At 43.3% G+C, this 24,555-nt stretch overlaps 1 protein-coding gene across 2 annotated transcripts in view; it reads right to left on the bottom strand.

The window, feature by feature from the left end:
* Ptprb (protein tyrosine phosphatase receptor type B) overlaps positions 1 to 24,555 on the bottom strand; it is a 112,393-nt gene that overhangs the window by 52,476 nt on the left and 35,362 nt on the right. For both annotated transcript variants that reach the window (XM_029482951.1, XM_021173460.2), the window contains 7 exons: positions 20,527 to 20,805; positions 19,329 to 19,586; positions 17,091 to 17,354; positions 15,085 to 15,354; positions 11,773 to 12,033; positions 6,310 to 6,576; positions 3,086 to 3,349 (listed from right to left, as the gene is read on the bottom strand). In XM_029482951.1, the coding sequence (XP_029338811.1) occupies positions 3,086 to 3,349; positions 6,310 to 6,576; positions 11,773 to 12,033; positions 15,085 to 15,354; positions 17,091 to 17,354; positions 19,329 to 19,586; positions 20,527 to 20,805 (1,863 nt within the window). The remainder of the gene's footprint in view (positions 1 to 3,085; positions 3,350 to 6,309; positions 6,577 to 11,772; positions 12,034 to 15,084; positions 15,355 to 17,090; positions 17,355 to 19,328; positions 19,587 to 20,526; positions 20,806 to 24,555) is intronic.

The following is a 24,555-nucleotide window of genomic DNA, read 5'->3' as shown; positions in this document are numbered from 1 at the left end:
TCCTCCTCCTCCTCCTCCTCCTCCTTCTCCTCCTTCTCCCTCTCCTTCTTCTCCCTCTCCTTCTTCTCCCTCTCCCTCTCCTTCTTCTTCTTTTGGTTTGGTTTTTCGAGACAGGATTTTTCTGTGTAGCCCTGTCTGTCCTGGAACTCACTCTGTAGACCAGGCTGGCCTCGAACTCAGAAATCTGCCTGCCTCTGCCTCCCCCCGGGAGGTTCAGTTTTCTAATTGAACCTAGAGCTTGTCAGTTTGGCCAGTGAGCTCCTCCTAGCTGTTTGTCTCTGTCTTCCCCAGCCCAGGCCCAGTGTGCTACTGGTACAGATCTGAGTCACCGTGCCAGGCTTTTATGTGGGTGATGGGGATCCAAACTTTGGCCCCCATGCCTGCGTGATGGTCATTTTGTTGACTGAGCCATCTTCCCAGCCACAGCCTGTTTCTAGCTGACTGGGGCCAGCCATGGATACCCACAGGAGGAAGCATTGAAGGGAGCGCCGTGCTTGATCCCGAGCACTAAGCCCTTGCTCCAATTCGCTGTCTTTTTTAGCTCCTTTGAGCACCTCTAGGCCTGTAGGAGTTTGGCTTACGTCATAGGATGTCTGCTGTGGCATGTGCCAAGCCAATGGCCTTTCCTTCTACTTTCTCCCAAATCATAAAACAGCCAGAAATTCCATCATTTTGGCACCTAAACTATATTTCCCCACGAGGCGTTTACACAGGCTGTATTAATATCTCTTGGATTATATTTACGGACCAGGTTTATATTAGAACATGCTACACCCCAGGCCCGGAACAAAACCAGGGCTTTACCCGAAACCAATTACAGTTCTGTTAACATTCAGCCACCGCAGAGATGGGAAATTCTGAAATGGCACTGCATTTGCGGACCAAGACTGGTCAGTGATCTAAGCAATTTACTGACGGCAAAGCAATTACTGCAGGAAGAAGAAGTAGCTGAGCGTGAGGCTAAGTCAATAAGGGGCTCTCCAGGTGGAGCTGGAAGTCATTTGTGTGAGCTGCTTTAGGGAGGACGTGACACGGGATTAGAAACGTTGGTCTGCTCGTCCAAACGGAGAAGAGCATTAGCAAAGTTAAAGAGCGTGAAGACACTCAGCCCAAATGAGCAGGACAGCAGCTCAGACACGAGTCCTCAGTTAGAGTCATTGGCCTCTGCCAGTCGAGGACCAAATCCGAGATCACACTGGAGAAAGAGTCACGATGCTGCTCTGAGCAGAAAATAGCTTTTCTTGCATTTGGGGAAGACCTTAGCAAAAGGCCTTACAATATTAGAGTCACGTGGACAGGGAATGCTAACTGGCAGTGGGTTAGAAGTTGTAGGTCAGTAGTCAAGAGACATAGCCTTAATTTCTAATCAGTTTTAGGCCCAGGGTTGATCGATATGGTGGTCTGACATACGATTGCTCTGGAAGTGAAAAGTGGCTTTTCTGATCTAAGTCATGATTGCAATTATCAGCATAATTAAACTTTAGGTTATCCGGTGTGTAGAGATAATCTCTGTTCTCAATTAGCACTTCTAAATAAGGTGTGACATAATGCCTGGACTCTGGCACAGTTCAGACTTGTGACTTCGGAAAAGCCACACTTTGCTTCTGGGATTTTCATCATCTCCAAAATCAGAAGATAGAAGGACCATTGGAAGGACCATTTCAATGCAAGCATTCTGTAACAATGTAAACAGGGGTTTCTTAATTGGGGAGAGAAGATACAAGGTACGGGCATGAGACCTGGTAGAAATGTCATTTCTCCTTAAGACTCAGGGGCTACAGTGCCGGCTAAGCGGTTTAGAGGGCTTCCTGCTCTCACAGAGGACCTGAGTTTGGTTCCCAGCACCACTCAGCATCTGGCTCGTCAAGACCGGCAACTTCAGCTCCAGGGCTTGTGACACCCTCTTCTAGACGCCTTAAGCCCCTGCGCTCACGTGCAAACATCCACCGGAAGACACACATAACTAACTAATACTAAAGATATACATAAAAAGAAACTGCCGACCCGCTTTTACTCGGCACAGCTTCAGGGGTTACTATATTTCTAGAGTCTACCTAGGGGCCACCAGGTGGCAAACCTTGCTTCTCATGATTCGTCTACCAGGAAGCTACCAAGTTCCTGCTCAGCCCCTGCATCGGAGCTCACTAGCAGGGTGACATCATTGTCTTTCATGTGCAAGAGTCACCCCAGAGTCTAGTGGAAAAGACTTGACAGAAAATGACGTCAGCCTTGAGCAGAAAGTTCAGACGTGGACCTCAGAAAGCAACAATGTATCTAAAGTCATGGTTCTCTATATTTAGTTCCTTCCAGGACATCAAAGATGTGACCATCATCGGCTGAGAGTTTTGGTCCCTAGTCTGGGGACTACAAAGGGTCACATTTTTACCTTGTGTTCAAAGAACGCACAGTAGTCTTGACCATCACATATTTTGGGAAAGATTATAAAACCAAGAGACTTTTAGGCTCTGGAATGGAACAGAGCTAAGTTTAAGTCCAAGATCTAAAACGTGTGGCTGCTCAGCAGTAACAAATCGTTGGGCACATGATTTAGCTGTCTTAAAACTTGTTTTCCAGGCCCGGCAGTGGTGGCGCACACTTTTGATCCCAGCACTTGGGAGGCAGAGGCAGGCGGATTTCTGAGTTCGAGGCCAGCCTGGTCTACAGAGTGAGTTCCAGGACAGCCAGGGCTACACAGAGAAACCCTGTTTCGAATAAATAAAAACAAAACACCAAACCAAACAAAAACTGGGTTTCGTAATCTGTAATAATGCCCATCTTAGAAAGGAACGTGTAAGGATTAATTAGTTAGTGCATGTGAACCCACATTCCAGTAGCCGAAAATCACTCTTAAAACAGAAATATTTGTTATCCTATATTTAAATATAATATGAATTCCAACTATGAAAGGTAGGGAAGTCTTCCTGTAAATGTAACATCTGCTCAGGTACCCAGTCTCTTCAGTCAGAATAGGAAGATTCCAGGGCAATTTTGTGATGTTAACGGCCTTTTTATTCAGGATCACTGCAAGTTGTTGACGCCCAGAGCCACAGTCTCCGTGGTGCCCTGTACCCCTCATAATCCTTACCTGTCCGTTCCTCACTGAAGGCGTGGCTTGCATAATTGCCGCTCTTGGTGGTTATGGTGACATTGTAGAGGCGGCCCGGGGTGAGGGAGCTGAAGGAACACTCGCTGACAGATTTGGCGATGATGAGGAATTGAACCACCTGGCCCTCGTGGGAGAGGGTCACGACGTAGTGATCCACTTCTCCAGGCGCTGGCAGCCAGGAGACGCTGAGGTAGTCATTCCGGCCAGAATTGTTGACTGTCACTCCACTCACACTGGACGGGACTGTGAGTTCAAACCAGGGGGAAGGTCGTCAAAGAAAACACAAGCAGAAGTTTGAGTTAACTATTGCATTCAATAAAACTTGGGCGCTGGGAGGGCTGACTTGATTGGACTAGAAGTTAAGGAGGTACCAGGATCCCAAGTGGCTTTAGGAAGATAAACTCTCTTCCATCCGAAGGCTGATGAAAGAAAAACACAAGGAGGGATTTTAGGTGCCCCAGGATCCACGCACGCACGCTGCCACTGTGACTTTATGGGGTTTCTAAGTGAGGTGAGACATTTTCAGGGGTATTTTTTGTGAATGAGCCAAGAGGGTCTTGGTAGCTGTTCAAATGAATCGGTTTAACCAAACTCACCCCAAACAAACAAACGACAACACCCAAACAAATAAAAAACAAAGGTACTTGAGGGTAAAGGAGAAAAAATTCCATGGATTTTTCTGAAGAATTTAGACTGTGTTGCCTTTGACTTTCATGTGTTTTTTATTTCTGGCGAATTTAATAGAAAGCACAGCGGGAGGCCCTGCTGTCCCTTTGGAAAGCGTTTTCTGCCCTCTTGTGGCCACAAGCTTAAAAGTGCATGCTGGAAGCCTGCCCCTCTGGTCACAGCTTTCTCTGCTGTGACTGACTGGGCAAACCATCTCTTTGATGTTAATATTACCACTTGTTTATATCAGTTAGAGGTCAATGCTACAAATGTCCACCAAGAAGCTTGTGTTTTTTCATAATTATAAAAATGGAACAGATAAACCTTAAGGTTTTCCCTGGCTACAAGATAGAAATGAGGAACTAGTAACTGGAGGGTGTTGAATAAAATGTTCATTATGCATCGGAGGTAAGCGCTAGGACACAGAACTGCCTTTGGTGATGGTAGACCAAACTCTCAGAGTGTGCACAGACTGCAAGCTTGTTTCCATCAAGGGCGGTTTAACGTTCAGCTGGTTATTTTCCTATAGTTATCAGGACCACTATATTGCATGCAAAAGATAGGATTTGACCTCAGTGAAGCCTCAAGTCCTTATGGTCTAATACTTCCTGATTTTTATGAATTAAGCTCCAAGTCTGTCATACACACAATTGATGGGCCGTGTACAGACTGTTTAGAAAACATAGAGTTACCAAGAGGAGTTTTGCCAAAAGCATAACTCACTTGATTTGGACAAAATAGACTTAAGGGTTACTTGGTATTTCTCTAGAATGAACATTTTTCTCAGATCGGGACTAGATGGATAGAATATATGATGCTTTAAGTTTTAGCTCCTCCCATTTTATCTAGGCTGGAAATGTTCTTGCATGTTTGTTTCAACTCTGTGGAAACCTAGCTGAGAATATTGAGCAATATATCAAGTATTTGAAGGAATTACTAATGATTATCACTGAATCATTTTACAATGTACTCTGTAAAATCTGTACTAATGCAGGGAGCTCCTTGAATCTATAGTCACTGTGTGTGCACAGTAGTGTGGATATGGGGCTTCTGTGTGTGTCATTGTCTGTACACAGTAGTGTCTCATGTTTCCTCTCTCCATGTCCAGGCCTAGTGATCTGGGCCATGTCTGAGCTGTGCCCCTATTCTCTGGAGAAGTGGAGAGAGCTACGAGAACCCAGAGGAAGGAAACTCTCAGGTCCCAGGAGCCTGGGTCCCTAGTTTCTCTACTTGGAGAAGAACCCATATAAAGAGTTAACCAATCAGGAGCTGAGACAGGATGGGATTCAGTCTAACCAGACCAATGCAGGATGGAACTCACTGGAAGATGTATGCCAAGTTCTTCTTAACTGTACCACATTGAAGTGTGGTGCCAGTAACTATCACAGGAGAAGAAAGAGTGTGTCCGGAAAGACACCGGTGACAGTGTCTATTGTCACGGAATGAGACCGCTGGCACGCATCAGTGAGCTTCTACTGAGACCAAGAGCCCTGGCTTCAGTTTTTCAGCCACTCCCTGAGAGCTAAAGAAAGCTGTGCTTTCTGGGTTAATGAAGTCAGTAAGATGAATGATTTTTGGAAAGAGATTTTTGTATGACACCACAGCCGGTAATTAATATCTGAGTGTTGGGTTTATAGACTGAGAACCCCTGAAACCCAGCTTATATGATTACATAACATTAAAAGGTCAAGTTTATTGACCCGATTCTGAGTTTAGCCATAGTTATCAAAGCTTTGGTTAGGCTTTTGTATTTTTTTCCCTAAGAAACTCGGAACATAAATTTCACATATTGTGTGAAATAATAAGTTATGTACTTTCAATGGATTAGGTAGAAAAATTCCACTTCCTCTTCTGGTGCCGAGCCTCTCTGACAAAGATAGCCACAATGATGCTTATTTGTCGTCTTAGGTTACATCCTATTTTGTAAGAAGCAGTGTTTAGTTGACATACAACACTGAGCGAGCATTCGATGATGTTGCTTACAACACACAGATATTCGACTTTTACAGGGGCCATTTTATATTCCAGTGGTCCCAGCTGTTGGAAAGGCTGAGGCAGGAGGCTGGTAGGAGCCAAAGAGTTCAGAGCCAACTTGGGCAACACAGCAAGACTCTACAAATGCCACCTGAGAATTACATCAACTCAATTTTGACCTTGTCAAGTGGATATCATCTTGCTTCTAGGTGTTGAAAATAAGACTATGTGTGTGGAAGATAGTTGATTATTTCTTTACCTTAATTGAAAAAAAACCCACAAATTTAAAGGAAAACAGCTCCCAACTAGAAAAGGCTCAGACACCAAGTGGTTATCATGACTTGAGATTTGTTTTTCGTTTCGATGTGGTTACTGGAGATATGAGAAAGGTTCAGTATTCTCTCCTGTTCTCACCCATCTGCCAGTTTCAATTCCAGGTACCTCTGGCACGGAAAACTGGCTTTTTAGGAAGGAAACAGGGAGGCCTGACTTTAGGACGTTTAAAAAATTCCACATACGGAGGAGGTCTCTGTAAGTTACAAAGGCCTATCTGCATTTCTTACCTGTCCTTCCTTCCGCCACCACCTGCCGGGAAGAGATCCCTCCGCTCACCGTGGTCACCACCACGGAGTAGAGGCTGCCGGATTTCAGGGCACGGAAGCTGTATCTGCTGGTATCACTGGAAACACTCTCGTTCTTGACAACCACATTTTCATGGATCAGTAAAACTTGGTAGAACTCTACATCTCCCAGTGCCTTTGTCCAGTTAGTGAACAGACTATTGCTCGTCCCTTGGTTGCTGACGTGAAGGTCAGTCACCTGGGCAGGCACTAAAGTACAGTAAAGAGAGGACGGCACACATTGTGCTTAGTCAGCCAAGGCACGGTAAGAATAAGGGGTCAACATGGAGACTGATTAAATAACAACAACAACCACAACATGTTTTCTTTGGTTTTGCAGTGAGGTTTTCACCCTGTTCCTTGTGGGACCTGTTCCTCTACAGGGTTCAACCACTTCAAACAGTGGCTCCAACATCAGCTTTCAATTAATCAAAGTCAGTTCAGGTCTGCAGTGAGATAATGTTTACTAACGAGCTTTGGCTTTGAATTTTGCATAATAAAGTCTGATGCTCTAGAGAACTTTTTTACTTGATATGATTTTATCCATACATAGTCTACAAAAACACCAAATCAAACCATCTACTCGAGCCAATGACTGTTTCAGGGTGGCAACAGGATATTCTGTCAAGCTGGTTGTTAGGCTATGGACCAGCAAGCTGGTCATTTCTTTATAAGTATATCCTCCAAAGGGCTATTGTCATTGTTCCTGACTATTCCATGATAGTATGTGCTATGTAATATATAAAATTATAGTCTTGGTAATTATAATAAGTAGTGAATGCCTGCTATCTTTTAGGTAGAGCAGAAGACAATTTAGAGGTCAGACTATCTGCTATTCAAAAGTGTCTACAAAGTTGATTTCATATTTCCTTTACTAATGAGAAGGCCAAAGATTGGCTTTTTAGCTTACACCAGAGCTTGACAAAATAATCAGCCAGGTATCCAAGTCAGAGCTCTCTCACCCCTAAGCCCGTGACCTTTTTTACCCCTAAGCCCGTGACCTTCTAATTAATAGCTGTTGGCATCTCTGTCCCATCCATTAGTGATCACAGATACTTCATTCTCTTTGTGCTCCTTCCTCAAGACACAATAATCAGAGCGTCAGTGGGCCTCCTTGAAGCTCATTAGCTTTTAGATTAAGATGTGAATACATTCACTAAAAATGATAGCATATGTAGTTCAGTAGAACTGTCTGATTAATATTTTATATGGGAAGCAAAGGAACTGCAACTATCCGTTAAAACAAAAATGAAACAAAAACAAAAACATCGCCCCCTCACACTAATTACATAAACAAAGTTGAAGGGCAAATAGCCAATTTTACTAGCAAGTTACAGTAAGCAGGACAGAATGAATAAAACCCGTAAAGAATAGGCAGACATGTTAAGTGGATGGGACAGAATTGGAAGTACAGAAAAAGATGAATGAATGCATATGTATATAATCTATCTATCTATCCATTCATATATAGGTGTGTATGTCTCTCTCTCTCTCTATTATAGATATAAATATATATGTATATATATGTATGTGTGTATATATATATATGTGTGTGTGTGTGTGTGCATGTGTGATCATAGAAGTATTTTATTAGAATAGAAGAAACATATATAACATATATGCATTATATATAAATAAACAAAGCTGTCTTTGAGTGATATATGTGTATATGAGAGACTATATATATATACACATATATACACATGAATCCTAAAACTCTTCCAAGGAAGAGTCTCTGTGGCCCATTGTTAAACAAAGAGGTTTCAAGTGTGACGCCAAGAGTCATCTATGAGAGATCTTATCAGTCAGATGCCAAAATCAAGCGCCACTACTCACCAAAACGCATTCGACCCCATAATTTTAAAAAAAGGAGCCACACATCAGAATTTTTTTTTCAATGTGCATTTCTAAATTGTGTATAAGAATCAAGAAGTCTCAAAACGTTTGTTTGTTGGGCTGGAGAGATGGCTCAGTGGCTATGTGCAAAGCGTACGCATGCGCATGCCCATAACCACAGTGCTGGGGGCTGAGGCGAGAGGATCCCGGGAGTTCTCTGGCCAGCCAGTCCAGCTGAAGCCATGAGTTTCAGAGTCACTGAGACGCCCTGTCTTTAAAAATCAGATGTGGGCTGGTGAGGTGCCTCAGCAGGTCAGTGCATTTGCTGCCAGGCCAGGTGAACTGTGTTTCAGTCCCGAGACTCACATGGTACAAGGAGAGCGCACTGCCTCCCAGGAACGGTCACCTGATCCCCTCACAGGTGCTACGGTATGTGTGTGCCCACAAACTCACAAAGAAAAACAGACAGTTTTAAATTTTAAAAAGAGTGGAAAACTGATAGACAAAACTGATGACATCCAAATATTAACCTCTGGACTCCACCCAGTCACTCATGAGGGTAAGTGTGCCCGCTTCTAAGTGAGCTCACATGTGCATACAACACGCACAGGAGTGTGTGTACCTGCTCCAACGTGAGCTCGCACATGCATACACCACACACATACATACACATACAAAACTGTTAAGAAAACTAACAGTGGGCCGGGCAGTGGTGGCGCATGCCTGTAATCCCAGCACTTGGGAGGCAGAGGCAGGCGGATTTCAGAGTTCAAGGCCAGCCTAGTCTTCAGAGTGAGTTCCAGGACTGCACAGAGTCTCGAGAAAGAAAAAACAAAAAACAAACAAACAAACAAACAAACAAAAACCAAAAAACCAACAATAAGCAAAATATCTGACCACAAACTTTCCAAAGGGAGATACTAGTGAACAGGCATAGGAAAGAGTTCTGAAGCCATTAGATGGGAGAGTTCACCAACACATCTACTGGAATTGCTGAATTTTAAAATAAACACATACACAATAAATGCCAAGTGCTGCCTGGAGCTCTCATATACTGTTTACAGTAGTGTAAAAAAACAAAAACAAAAAACAAAAACAAAACTATAGTCTAGCTAGGCATGGTGGCAAATGCCTAGAGTCCCAGCCACCTTGGGGTGCCTGAGACAGAAGGGTCACTTGAACCCAGGAGTTTGAGGCTAGCCTGAGCATCAGTAGTGAGAACCCCATCTCAAAACATAAGAAAGTAAATGTTTTAATTGCTGTAGGAAAGACACCAACAGTTCCTTACAAAGTTAAACACATGCTATATATTACATCACCCCACAATATGAACAGTAGAACTGATAAAAATATTAGCATCTGAAGCGATGCCCCGGGCTTTCATTTCCAGCAGCATGCTAGGTTATTACCGTGAAAAATCACCCCAATAAACATATCTCACATAGTGGATAAAAATAAAAACAAACGGAGCAATACATTGTTAAGAACGGCAGGAATTCTCAGAGGCCGGTAAATGAGCTGTAGGCCACTGGATTACTGAAGCTAACTGCTGCCACAGGCGTATGATTCAGACATGAAGGCACACTTTGATTTTACAGTTCTGCAGGGTCCTGGAGCTGGGAGATAAAGTGTAAGACACCCCTAGGCCAAGAAGCTGATGGCTGAGCCTACAGAGAGCTGCCTCCTGCAAGTCTATTCTTCTCCACTCTCCATCCCATTGAACCGTCTTATTATCTGCTAGAGAGAACAATTTTCTTTGAGGGTTATTTGTGTGTGTATGTATGTGTGTGTGTGTGTGTGACTTGCTCAACCTGTGTGTGTGTGTGAGTGTTATGTCTGTAAGTGTGTGAGTGTGTATGTGTGTGTGTGTGTATGTGTATGAGTGGGTGTGTAAGCGTGTAAGTGGGCGTGTAAGCGTGTGTGTGGGTGTATGTGCTTGTGAATGTGTGTGTGTATACACCTAACCAAGAACAAAAGAACATATATAGACTTGGGAGAAAAAAACCAGAGAATATTTGAAAGTGAAAATTTTAAGAAATTTCAACAGATGAGACAGAGCTCAACTGATGAGCCGAAACAGCTGAAGAAATCAGGCAGATTGCAGACCAAGAAGCAAATACATGGAATTTGTCTCCGTGCTACAAATGGGGAACGGAGAAGAGTCGAGAGGCCGGACTGGAGAGTTAATGGCTGAAAATGTGCAGGATTGAAAAAAGGCACTAATCTGAAAGGACAGACATCCCAAGAAATCTCAGGTAAACGAGCAAAAGGATTTCTGTAGCTAGATTGTCCCTGTGAAACAGCAGAACTGGGCGAGGGCTGCTAGGAGCAGCCGCATTAAACAGGCTTCTCACAGGAAAGCAAGAATTACACTGGAAGCCTGCTTTGTACCAGAGACAGTAAGTGCCAGAGAAGCTAGAAAAAAAATCCTAGTGTCCTGATAGAAAATACCTTTCAGCACAAGACAAAAACATAGGAAACTGCTTTGCCAAATCGAGAGCTACAAAAAGACATGCCCAGAAATAAAAGCAAAAGTGGAGAGAGTTTGTCCCTAGGCCCTTTTCAATAAAGAATTTAAAGAATGTCCTTCTGGATGAAGGAAACCCCTCTGACGTGAAGCTTCTGAAACGCAGGGACGAAGGACAACCAGGTGGTAAGTTGGAAGAAAAGTCAAAGAGCGCACAACTTCACAAAACCATAGTTTGGGGAGGCAGAATTCACAAGGAGAAATGAAAGAGCTGGAGAGATGGCTCAGCAGATCACAACACTTGCTGCTTTAGCAGTGGACCTGGGTTTATTTCCTAGCTTCTGCATGGTGGCTCACAACTCTCCATCGCTCCAGTCCTGGGGACAGGACATTCTCTTCTAGACACCAGGGGCACCAGGCACACTCATACGCACACATGCACAATCACTCATATGTATTTTAACATGTTGAAGAAGGAAGGAAAGACAATACGGGCTATCCAGTGCTATCCATTGCTAATGCCCGTCTTGATGAGGACACGGCTTCTCACGTCACTGAGAAACAGGCAGCAATTCTAAGGGCAGGGCTCAGCCTAGCACCCGTCTCCCTGCTGGCATTGGCACTCACAAGCTCCCTACCTCTCCCCCCTCCACCGCTGACTCTGATGTCAAATTATCAACTCTCCTTTCTAAAACCAATTTTCTCATTGCACTGTAGATCCCACATTCCTCACTGAACGACACTTCCCCCTCTCCTGATGATGCCACAATCCCCCTTTCCTCTAGAAATGACAATCATCATAAAATATCCTGCTTTTGTAATAATTTAAAACAATACTTTCTACCTCACTCCCTGTTCTCAATAGTGTCCCACCTCTTCGTTCTCTTTCGCAGGTAGAACTTCTTGTCAAAGTTACTCTCTAATATATTTCAATGAGTAAAATACACCTAAGCAAAAGAAGAAACTTAGCAAAATAGGAAATGCAATAGAAAGGATCATAATGTCCTGGAATGTACATGATAGGCTTGGCAGGCACTTAGCAGCTATTTGCAAACTTCTGTGGACAGACCATTGTGAAATGTAAAATCTGCGAATGCCATTACCTGTTCTTCCTTTGATTGAAGATGACTGTTTTAAATCTCCACTCATGCTAGTGACAGTAGCCTTGTAATTCCGTCCAGGCATCAGGTCTGTAAAAGTGAATTCTTTGGCATCTTTGGAGAGTGACTTGTGGATGACCAAGAGCTCTCTGTCCATCAGTGAAATGATGTATTTCTCCCATTCGCCTAGAGGGGCCCGCCACGTGATGCCCAGTGAAGTTTCGTTAGCGTGTTTGACGCGAAGCTGGAGGACAGCCAGGGGTACTGAGAAAAAAACAGTTGAGTCTTGGGGTCACTGGTTCAGTCACAACCGTTAGTAGTTTTTTGTTTGTTTGTTTGTTTGTTTGTTTTTTTAGAGAACTTCTCTTTTCCATCTGTTCAGGGCTCTACAGGAGTTGGCTGTGATCTTAACTCTCCAGCCATGTCGCTAGCCCTGAGAGTTCCTCTCTTCTTGTGGATCATTGTCTTGAAAATAATTTCAAAAAAAAACCTCCTGTGACCCACAAAACTAAAAAGAATAGACTATGCTTGAGTTTTTGAGTGGGGTGAGAAGTATTTATTGCTCTCAAATCTTAGAAAGACCAAATGCTCCCCCCTTTACTTCTTTTTTTTTTTTTTTTTTAAGATTTATTTATTTACTATATGTAAGTACACTGTAGCTGTCTTCAGACACTCCAGAAGAGGGCGCCAGATCTCGTTGCGGATGGTTGTGAGCCACCATGTGGTTGCTGGGATTTGAACTCTGGACCTTCGGAAGAGCAGTCGGGTGCTCTTACCCACTGAGCCATCTCACCGGCCCCCCCCCTTTACTTCTGAGGGGACCCCGCTGTGCCACAAAGGAGGGGCAACTGGAGAGCAATAATTACAGTCCTAGAAAGGACAGCCCTTACCCTAAAGGAATCTCGATTTCTTCTTCTTTAGAAGGCGTTATCACTATAATTTCTCAAAGACGTCGTTAACAGCAAAATATTGACCCCCACAAAACAGTGGGGGGCCACATTATAAAAAGAGCCGGTTATATAAAATTACACTTTGATTTGAGGTTTTCTGTGGTTTTGTGGGAATGGATCACTGAATCTGTCGTCAGTGTTAAAAAGGGGGAAAAAAAGATGATGATTTGTATCAATGTCTCCCTCAAGCTACGTCATGCATCGCCTGCCAGTGTGGTTCTACAATGACCCCCAGGTGGCCTGTCAACATTGTTTGCTACTCTAATGACCCAGAAAATTTAGAAGAAAAATAAAACACAAATCAAGGCGTTCTAATTTTTTTGCATTCACTCAAAGCACATCTGCAAAACCTCCCAGGCCATTAAAATGCCTGTTCTCCTGAAAAACATTACCAACAATCTGAAAGATGTCATTTTTAAAGAAGCAGTGTGAGCCCTCGTAGCCTGTACAAGTATGTAGGGGCTGGGCACTGGGCTAGTGGCCACCAAAGGGTGTTGAGTTGCTTTGCTCAAGTTTTAAAATTCAGGCTGAGACACAGTTAAGGGTTTCGCTGTAGACTCTTGGGCGAGCAAAGCACTTACAATGCCCTGCTACATACGCGCAGGGCTGAGAGTCGGCTTTCTGACTCCTCCAACAGCGTGGCTGTGAACCTTGTCGGGAAGGAACAATTGTTTCAAAGCTAGAAGGTGAAGTTGCACAAAGAAACCAAAGGGGGGGAAATATAACCTGAAAGCAAACTCAGCATAAAATAAATTAAAATCAAAGTTGGAGGCTGGGGGTGTGTGTCTTCATTAGGTTTTTACTGCTGTGAATAGATACAGTGACTGTGAATAGTGACTGTATCTATTCTACTGTGAATAGATACAGTGACTAAGGCAACTCCTATACGGACAACATTGTAATAACGGGGGCTGGTTTGCAGGCTCAGAAGTTCAGTCCATTATCATCAAAGTGGGAACATGGCAGCATCCAGGCAGGCATAGTATAGGAGGAGCTCAGAGTTCTATGTCTTCATCTGAAGGCTGCTAGCAGAAGACTGGCAACCAAGAAGCTAGGATGAGGGTCTTAAAGTCCACCCTCACAAGGACACACCTACTCCAACAAGGCCACCCCCCCCCAAATAGTGCCACTCCCTGGGCTAGGCATACTCAAACCATCACAGGGTGGACCTGGCTGTTCATTCAGCTTACATTTCCAGGTTGTTTAAGGTGACTGGCAAAGCGCTGGGGGACAAGGAAGACACGTGTACTGTGAGCCCTGAGAGTGCCTTGGCTTAAGCTGGCTAGAACTTTGACCATCATCCCCTTGACGTTAGTACTGGAGGATGAAAAGGTCACTGAGAGACACAGGTGGTGCGTTAAGGGGCTATCACAGCCCTCCTCTTTGGTATTCTCACAAGAATATTGAATTATCACGGCAGTCATTTCTTTATCAGGCAGGACTAAGGGAGATCGATTTCACTTTAATTATGGTCTATTCTGCATCCCAATGGTCACTATAGAAATGCTGGAGGATAACTGGCATACTCGAAAGCTGAGACAACAGGTTCTGGTGTTTGGGATTTGCCAAAGAAATTGCAATATAATGGGGGCAGCAAAATGATCAGAATCCATGGATCCTAACCCACCCTTTCCTGCCATTCAAACAGGATGCTAACTGCCCTACCAGGTAAGAGAGATTCCCAAGTTAGTCAATATTAGGTCAAGGCAATGGTAACTCGGTTATCAGCACTCTTTGAAAGATTGGTCTTTATTCTCCAATTGTATCTTTTCTGTTGTTGTAGCATTTACAATGTCTTTCCTTGGGGCTGGAGAGATAGCTCGGTAGTTAAGAGTGCTTGCTGCTCTGGTATAGGACCTGGGCTCAGAGGCCAGCACTCAGGTTGAGCATCTCACAAGTGCCTGTAATGCCAGCTCTATGGGAATCCTCTGCCCTCTGCTGGATTCCGGTGCTCATTATTGCCCCACCCTCCCATCCCTCTGCTGCAGCTGCCGCCACCTCCCTCAACACACAGTTTAAAACTTTTATATATAGGCTTTTTTTTTTGAGCCGGGGTTTCTCTGTGTAGCCCCGAAGTTCACTCTGTAGACCAGGCTGCCCTCAAACTCAGACATCCACCTGCCTCTGCCTTCTTCGACTGGGATTAAAAAGCCGCGAGCCAGCATTACCTGGCATAAAGATAAATCTTCAAAATGTCTTTTCTTTCACGCAATGATAGCCATCAGGAGTTCAAAACTGACAAAGTTAAATGTTTGCAACTCTGTTAGCCTTATAATCGCTCACCTTTAGGGAGTACAGAAATAAAACATCCGTGGCTCTATGAAGCAGGCAATGAATTACGGTCTGCCAACCAGGTTTGCTTTACCTGTCCTGCCTTGGCAGCGCTCGGAATTCCGCAGATTTCCGCTCTCAACAATGACTTCTACCTCATACTGTCTTCCTGGTATGAGCTCCAAGCCATCCAAGGCATAGCGCGTTTCTTCCTTTCCCACGGTGGTGTTGAGCAAGACCAAGGATTCATTGAAGAGCACGATACGATAATGCTCCCAATCTCCAGCAGGGGGCGTCCAGTTCACGGCAAAGGACTTCATCCAAATCTCGTTGTAGGAAACCAGATTCCTCACTTTTTCTGGAACTAAACGAGGGGCATGCGGAGAAGGTATTGAAAACAAAACAAAAACAAGAAATTAGGAATATTCGCTTGCTTTTTGTGGGGAGCGATATAGAGAACACAGTGTTTGCTATTGAACACATGTGTATTGCCTCCTGATTTCTGAGTAGGTGAGTTCTCTCCCTCTCCTTTCCCCCCCCCCCCCCCGCCCCCATTTTGAAGACATGGGAAAATCATTCCAATAACGGGGGAAAGTTATGCAGTCTTTTGCCACTCTGTTCATAGCGTCGCGTTGCGACTGCTGTTTTCCACTGCTTGTTTGCCAGTCCTGGAGATCATTAATGACATCGTATCTCATGGTGGTGAGACTGACAAATGGGATAGCTTTTGAAAAGATACTGTATGTTGTAATCGTGAAACATCCTCATTTATTTTTTGATTCCAATGGGAAAGAACAAACTTCATGCGTATGGCTTTGGGCATGTTTTGAGTGCACACACTCTGAGTCTCTTCAAAAAAGGGCCAAACAAAACCCAGGTGCTTCGCTTACATCTGAGTCTCTTCAAGTTCAGACCCGCACGGGCCCCTTGATGCCTCCCTATGGCCACCGCCTCTCCTTCCCTTTCCCTTTCAGTATGTTCAGCGGTCTGTCCTGCCAGCTGACCTCCCCTGAGCACTTGCACCTCTTAGCCTCTCCCACCATTCACTCTCACAGACATGCCCCCTTTCCCGTTCCATTTCCCAGGAAGTCCATTCTCTCTAGGTTCCCCTGCAAGGCCATTGCCCCCAAGCTTCTACTGATATTCTGGGAGAGAAGATTGCTCTTGGTCCCTTTGGACCATATAGGTCTTACTTGAGATCTCTAATGGCACTGAGACTGGACTCAAATTAAACCACCTCCTTTAAATTCAAGTTCCAGTACTTTCCTGGCCAGATTTAATTATTCCAGTTTATCTGCACAATGTCTATGTTAATGGCATAGCTCTTAGCTTACAGCTTTCTTGCAAGAAATACATGAAATAGGTTTAAAGTGTTTGTGCAGGGCCCAATACATGAAATTACCAATGCCATTGGCATTTTAAAAGGCATCTATTATAGGTGTGTGTGTGTGTGTGTGTGTTATGTCTTTGTTTAAAATGTAGCATCTATTAAGCAAAAGTCAGCAAATAATCCTTTATTGAACTACATAAATGACCCCTGAAAGATTTTATTTTTAGTTTTAGAAATACAAAAACAAGCCACCAAGTAAGCTTGCCCACAGGGTGTACTTTGCAGAAGCTTGCCTTAAAAGCAATAGTACACTGTAGCCACTTTCACAAGGTGCAAGGTTGATAATACAGCAATTTACTCAAAGAAAGAGATAAATGTTCATTGACATAAATGAATAAAACTACTTATGGGCAACACCATGAGATGCTAAGTTGGCTTTATTATAAGAATGAACCAGAAATGCTTTCTTCACTGGCATCGGTGATAGTGGGTTTGTGATAGTTAGATGATGGGGCATGAGAGAGCAGAGAAGAGGGACAACCTGCAGATCACACAGGAACCCAAGCACATTTGCTTAAATGATGCAATATATGCAACTAAAGCCTCTGTCTTAGTCTCTGTGTGGGTTCTATTCCAGGGGGATTTGTGGTCATAAAACCCCTGCTTCTCAGGTAGGAAAAGAAGTCAGTTTCTCCATTATTTTTCCCTATTCTGAGCCACATCTGAGAAGTGATTGAGGCAACCAGAGACTATCCCACAGGCCGACTCACCTGTTCTGCCCGCTGCTGACTTCTCAGCAGAGAGCTCACCAGAGATGCAGCTGATGGTCACTTGGTAAAGCCGTCCAGGGACTAGGTCCTTAAATTGAGTTTCAGTAACACGAGGTGCTAATGTTTTGGATTCTTTGATGGTCCCTTGGTGAGACAGGGTAATGCTGTAGGAATCTACATCCCCAGGGGGTTTCTGCCACTTCACATTTAGAGAGGTCAAACTGCCGTCATTTGTCACCTTCAGGTTTGAGACTTCCATGGGAGCTAATTAGTAAAGAACAGAAAAGACCGACCATTGACTTCTCACCCCTTCCCTTCGTATGGCCTCGTTTTGACCTAAATTTTAATGTCTACAGAATGTAGTCTTCGATCAGGAGAAAATCATGTGTGAGACAAAATGTTACTGGAAATCTAAGAAAGACAGTGTCATCGCAAGAGACCTATCTTGTAGTCAGCAGCCTGGTGGCACTTGTGGGCTGCCCACAGAACACTGGGCAGTTCTCTCTCAGACTTGCTGCGTGTGCTTGCTTACTAACAAATAAAGCTTGGATAGAAGATTGTCTGTGCTCCTTTACAGCTCTGGATTCTTTAGACAGAATTTACAGTGAGCTTTGCCATCTACTTAATTTCTTTGTGTGCCCGCACAGTTATTTCTTTAAACAAATCTACCCTAAATAGGTTGATTAGTTGGTAGTTGTACAAATTTGTATGCTCAAATACTTTTTAAAAGGTTATGCGTGTGTGTGTGTGTGAGTGTGTCACATATGTGCAAGTGTGCACACACAGATGGTAGAAGAGGTTATTGGTAACAGGAGCTCAAGTTGCAGACAAGTGTGAGTTGCCCAGTGACAGTGCTAGCAGCTAAACTCTGGAAGAGCAGTAAGCACTTAGCAGCTGAGCCATCTCTCCAAACCCATTGAAATACTTTTTATATTAAGTCATGATAAAGTTCAAGAGCTGTGTTACTCATTCATCAAAGGGAAAGTCATGAGAAGAGATAAAATTTGATGAATATTTTTTCCTACCTCTTACACATGCTGTAACTATGCCTGAGGACATAATACAAATTAATACAGTTTCACTACAAGACAGTATATAGCATGGTGATTTTGCACAGGATTCTCAGAAGGGTAATTTGTTCTCTCTCTCTCTCTCTCTCTCTCTCTCTCTCTCTCTCTGTCTCTGTCTCTGTCTCTCTCTGAATATCTCTTTGTGTCTGTGTCTGCCTTTGTTTCTCTGTCTTGTCTCTGACTCTGTGACTCTCTTTCTTTCTTTCTTTCTTTCTTTCTTTCTTTCTTTCTTTCTTTCTTTCTTTCTTTCTTTCTTTCTTTCTTTCTTTCTCTATCTCTATCTCTCTCTTTCTCATCCAAGATGGCCTAGAACTTGCTACATAATCAAGTCTGTCCTCAAACTTGTGATCCTCCTGCCTCAGCTTCTTCACAAACAGTTCTTAAGATATCTTGTGCATTTTTCTTAGGAACATCTACATATTTTTGAAGTGTGTAACAAAAGATATGGGCGTGTGTAGTGGTCTCCAATAACTCTCTCCTTAACCTCCTGTAGTTCCAGATACTCTCCCCACTAGAACAACTTCAAAGGCATTACAGCTTACTATAAAATTAGATAACTCACAATGAGACGCTCAACACATTATATAAACTAGGAGCATTTGAATGTAAGTTCCTCCAGGGCTCTGACACTGTTTATCTCGATTGGTACTAACCTTGGCATCTACCTAACACTCAGGAAGAATTGGCTGGATAAATCAGCGAATGAACAGTTCTTTAATAAGTAGCACCATTTTTTTTTTTTTCAGTTTCGGTTAGGCTGAGCAACTGGGTCCCATGTCATGTTTTCTTGGGTAGAGGGTTTTAGAAATGACTGTCATACAAGAACATGTCTCCATACAGCCCTAAGAAAAGCACTCCAAACTCACTCCGGGTGCTCACAAAGATAGCAAATGCCTACTTGAGAGGCAGAGGAAGGGGGCCTCGGGTGTGTATTAAATGGAAAAGTTTGAACCGCATCAGCAACTTTGCTTCAGAATGTTGCCAAGGGCTAGCTTCAACGTTAGAATAAAAGCGATTCATTTTTCTTCACGAAGATGGATAAATGTTAACCTCTTTCTATAACTCACATGAATTTCAATTTGTCCTACAGTACCATTATCCAAACAGCAAACTGGATTTAAACTCAATTTGAACTTGGATTTTGCTGAGCAAAAGAGGAGGAACTCACCGGTCCTCACCAGTTTCCACCTGGAGTTTTGCAGTCCCGAGGCCATGGTGACAATAGTGAGGTTGTAGAGGTGGCCAGGGGTCAGCTCGTGAAAAGCATAAGAAGTATCACGCCTGTCCACGTTTGTGTCTTGAACGATGGCCCCTTTATCCATTAGCACCAGCCTGTATTGTTCCACATTCCCAGAACCACGAGACCAGGAAATTAGGAGAGAATTAGGATTGGGGGAAATGCCAAGATCTTTCACTGGAGATGGTACTAGTGGGACAAAAACACACGGCCACAAGGTCATTCATAGTCCCCTTGTAGAAGACAAGAGATAGTTCTTTAAGTTACACTTTATTTATTTATACTCTTCTCCACACTTCACACTTGTATCATAGCAGTTCTCAGTAACGGTCCCCGGACAGTTCACTGGGATCTTCGTTAACCATCTTTATAAAATGCAAGGGCTTTGTGGGCTAAAGGGATATCACGTGTTGCCTGTTTTATAGTGGTTAAGGCAGGTGTTGCCTTAGTGCAGCATGACAAGAAATAATAAATAGAAGAGACAAAGAAACAAACTCCGGGAGATGAAGATGGAAAGAGATAGAAATAGCCGGATAGAATGAGAGAAGGGCCCACCGTGACAGGGAAGTGAGGTACCTCCTAGGAGGGATGTGACATAAGGGGACCCCAAAGGAATTATTTTCTAGCATAGCCAAGAAGCGAAACACTTATTTTAAACCCAGGGGCATTTAGAAGACATCATAACTCGATATCACGAGGATATACAAAGGACGGAAAATAAGTTCTGTGGCACAAATTTGGGAAATGAAAATCTCGTTTTCCTGGATTTGAACTAGACAGACCCATAGGGAGTATCTATTTTAAATTAGAGAAAATTCTGCTTTGAGAGAAATCCTGTGACTTGTTCAAAATCACCTAGCAATGTAGCGGTACATTCACACACCCTATGCCGGTCCAGTCTTCTCTCTCTATTAAACCTCCTCTCAACATATTATTTGCTTTATTCGTTTATGATGGGTGGCATTTTTCCATTTCTTGGATAGCATATAATTTTGAAGGGGCCAGAGAGGGCTGGGGAGTGTTTGCTTAGCATGCAGGAGTCTCTGGGGTTTCATCCCCAATACCATCAAAAAGAAGAAAAACCAAAAACATACTGCTGACTATTAACCACAGACAACACCAGTCTTACCTGTAGAGCCATTGATATACACCGGAAAGGAGCGCTTTTCTCCCGAAACAGCTGTGATGGCAACTTTGTAACTGTTACCCTCAGTGAGGTTCAGAAAAGTATATTCACTCCAGGTGGTACTTTCTTGAACTTGGACTTCTTGTATCTTTTGATTGTTATGATCAAATAATTGCACCTCATACCACGAGACTTTTCCAGAAGAGGGAGTCCACCGGACCTGCAGGGTCGTTGATGCTCTCTTCTCCGGGTTTACTTCAAATTTGGCAGGAGGCAAAGGATCTGCAAACAGGCATCAAAGAGAAGGCAGCATGAGCGCTTTGAAAGTAGCTGTTGATGCTGCTGCAGCCCCAGGTTCAGGTTCCTTACAAATGTAAAGAATCTGCTGCTGGGGGGAGGGAGGGGGGTGGGAGTGGGATGTGGGTGAGATGGAGATCAATGGTGTATTGCTGTACTTGCAAACCTCTGCGTCATTTTGCAAAGACACATCTCTTAGGGACTAGAACTCCCATTTCTGAGAAAGCCTTTTTATTAAGGTAGATATCTGACTTTGAACATTCAGTCAAGGCTCTGTTTTCTTTGACTTGCAAGTTCAGCAGGTGTTGAGACACTGACATCCATCCATCATGTGCTTGGTTCAATCCTGAAGCTCCATCCAGAAAATACAAACTATTAGAAGATACGAGGAGTCTGAATTTGTGCTCAGCTTTTCCTCGGTTGTACATTCTAGGTGCCATGGACATACATGCCTTTGGATAGCTTTTAGCTATTAGGTAATCACAAAAGACACAGATTTGATATTGATCCTAAAATAGACTTGCTTACCAAAATCGATGCTCCCAATAGCTGGGATTACCAATAATCCCTATGTTTTTAAAATCTTAGTTCTGGAGCACGCTGGAGTTGCCAGAGCTGGTGGGACGGGCAGGGTTTTACACCTAACATTTAACTTCATGTCAGTTCTCTCAGGGACAGTTGAGGGAGCTCTGCTCAGCCCCTTCACCATTGAATGCTGACTCTTCACCATTGAACTTGAGTCAGGATCAAGAGCATATTCTGGGACTGGGGACTAGGTCAAAGGTCAACAGTATTTCATGAACAGCTATTCTTTAGGTATAGTGGGGAGTGGAAGAGAGGAAGTTAGGCTGTCCCTACTTCACACGCAGGGAGCAGAGCCACTGTGAAACATCTACCTGAGAAATCCTGGATAGTTTTGGCCCCACACTTCTGAAGGAGATATTGGGGAGCAATCAGGTCATTTGGCCACCTCTCGATGGGCCGTGTTTTGTTCATGGTACCAAGAATTATAGACCTTATAATAAAAGTAAAGTTTGAAGAAGACACCTGTTTGCAATGAACACAACTCCAAGTAAGCTATTGAAATTCTCTATTTCAGTGGCATTTGTGGGCAGGCGGTTTATATGACTGCCTATGAGTGAACAACACATGCTATGTGAAATACAGCCTGTATGACCCAATGCCTTTATGTTTCATGCTATTATTTATGTAAGCTCATCATTCTGTAAAAATTAAATATGCCATTAATATGTCAATAATTATTAAAAGTACAAAGAATAGTCAACAAGTAAACCAAGGCAATGTCTGAGAGAGAGAGAGAGAGAGAGACAGAGACAGAGACAGAGACAGAGAGAGACAGAGAGAGAGGCAGAGACAGAGAGAGACAGAGAGAGAGAGACACACACACACACACACACACACAGAGAGAGAGAGAGAGAGAGAGAGAGAGAGAGAGAGAGAGAGAGACACACACACACACACACACACAGAGAGAGAGAGAGAGAGAGAGAGAGAGAGAGAGAGATTGACAGCATGAGCCCAGAGCACAGGGGAGCTTGAAGACAAGCACAGGTCACACTGCGCCTCAACCCCGTGATCACCTGTAGGTTTTATGCCTTAACACTCGGTGACTTTGAATCTGGCTCTCTGGCTTGGTGGTCCCATACTTGAACAATCTGGAATGCTCACAGTTAACTGTCATTATGTCCCTATTCCAGACTGACTTATGTGCTGCAGAGCCAGTGACGCAGAATCCTAGAAAGCTCGGATTTTGGAACTTGAAAGAGCTATGTTCAAATCTTGGCTCCAGGGCATACCACTTAGGTGACACTCGGTATGTGTGGCACTCCATTGAAGCTTCTATCTCCCTACTTGTCTGGAGTGTAATAATAAATAAATAAGTAAAGAAAGAAATACATAAATAATGATAATAATAAATACCAGAGATTCAAGGAATTTTGTGAGTAAACCAGATATAGAAGAGATTTTACCTAGCACGTAGTGGGTACTTGGACTAAAATCTTATTTCTGTTTCATTTATCAAAGAAATAAATGTTTTCTTCTGAATCACTGATAACAAGGAGGCAAAAATAAAACAATTTTTTTTCAAACTAAACTGATAATATCTTCAGTGGCTTTGTTATAAGAAAAAGTCTTGGTAAAATATTGGATATAATTTTCTGACTCTTAAGTTCAAATAAAAACTTTCCAAGATGAGTTTTATTCACAGGTGTTGTTTTTGTTTTTGTATAATAGAAAACTAGAGTTTTGGGGGGAAGGTGATGAGAATAAACGCTACTTAAATTTTTTATTCTTCAAAACGGATACCATATTAAAAGGAAAGGAGGTGATTTCTTCTCACACAAAGTTTTTTAGTTACCTGGCAAGAAGAAGGTATCCATCGTGAGTTTCAAATGGCCAGCGAGCCTTGAAAATAACATGGTGGGACCAAGTGGGAACATTTTTGCTGAAGCAGCATTTTAAGGACACAGGTGAAGGGGATAATTCACCCAGTGCTAGTTCCATAGAGACAAGTCTCGCCATCTATGTCTACTGCCAGGCCAGAGAAAGGTTCAAGAAAATGTTATGACCAGTATAATCTAAATATACAGAATCTGCAAAATATGAGTCGTAAAAAATGAATTTAAGGTTGCGTGCCTGGAGGTTGAACTTCAGAAATGCAGACTTTATCTAATCTCTCTGAGCCAGAAAACAAAACAGTCAATCCTTTGTACATCCGGCAGAACAAAGAAACAATGTAACTGGGAAGTGCCGGGGCTGCGAGAACGGGCCCTGGAAACAAACACTTAAAACCCCATTTAAACTGTGATAAAGCCGGGTGCTGGCAGTGGTCCACTCGGCTCTGAGTGCTCTAGAAGCTAGGGTTGGTAGAACACCACAGTATCAGAAACATTTCAATTATAAATCAGATGCTTCTACTTGGGGGTACAAAGCTTCTTTGGCCTGGGTCAGTATGTATGATGTGTGCACATGTGTGTGCATGTTAGTGTGTGTCAGAGCTAGTGCACACGTGTACTGTGGCGTGTATGTGCAGGTTACATGGAAACCTTGGGTACTGGTGTATTCCACCTTGTTGGAAATGGGTTTTCCTTGTCACTGGGTTCACCAGGCTGACTGGCCCAAGAGCTACCTGGCATAATCCCTTCTTTGCTTCCTCTCTGGCTCTGGGAGCACTGAGTGTGTCCCCGTGCCTATGTGTGTGTGGATTCTGGGGATTCCAGATGAAGCCTTCATATGTGTGTGAAAAACACTCAATCCACTGAGCTATCTTCCAGCCCTAAATTCCATATGTATGTGTGTGTGTATGTATGTTGTGTGTGTGTGTGGGGGGGCAGATTTTAATGTTTGACAATTCAGTTATCTAACTGCCAAGCCAATTTTTCTGTTCTCAAAAGGGAAGACAAAGCTTGGCAAAATTCCTAAGCCAAAATGAATTATGTTTTCCTTAAAAAAAAAAAGTCACCGGAAAGGAGAAAGTTCTATTTCTAATGCAAGAAATATTTAATTCTTATAATTTTTAACAGTGAGGTTACTAAAAACATTAGTGTTTATTGATACATGGATCCCTAGGCTTCAAATATGAAATGGTTGAGTTTATTTTAGAAATAAATTTAAACCAAGAAGAGTGCACCCAACCCATGCATCAGTGCCAACAGGGTCATAGGTCCTCTGTTGGATGTTCAGGATGCCATGGGTTACAGTGAGCATCCTCAG

This window comes from Mus caroli, chromosome 10 (genome assembly GCF_900094665.2).
Source record: "Mus caroli chromosome 10, CAROLI_EIJ_v1.1, whole genome shotgun sequence".
Classification (NCBI taxonomy): Eukaryota; Metazoa; Chordata; class Mammalia; order Rodentia; family Muridae; genus Mus; species Mus caroli.
This window is presented reverse-complemented; position numbering and strand designations above follow the sequence as displayed.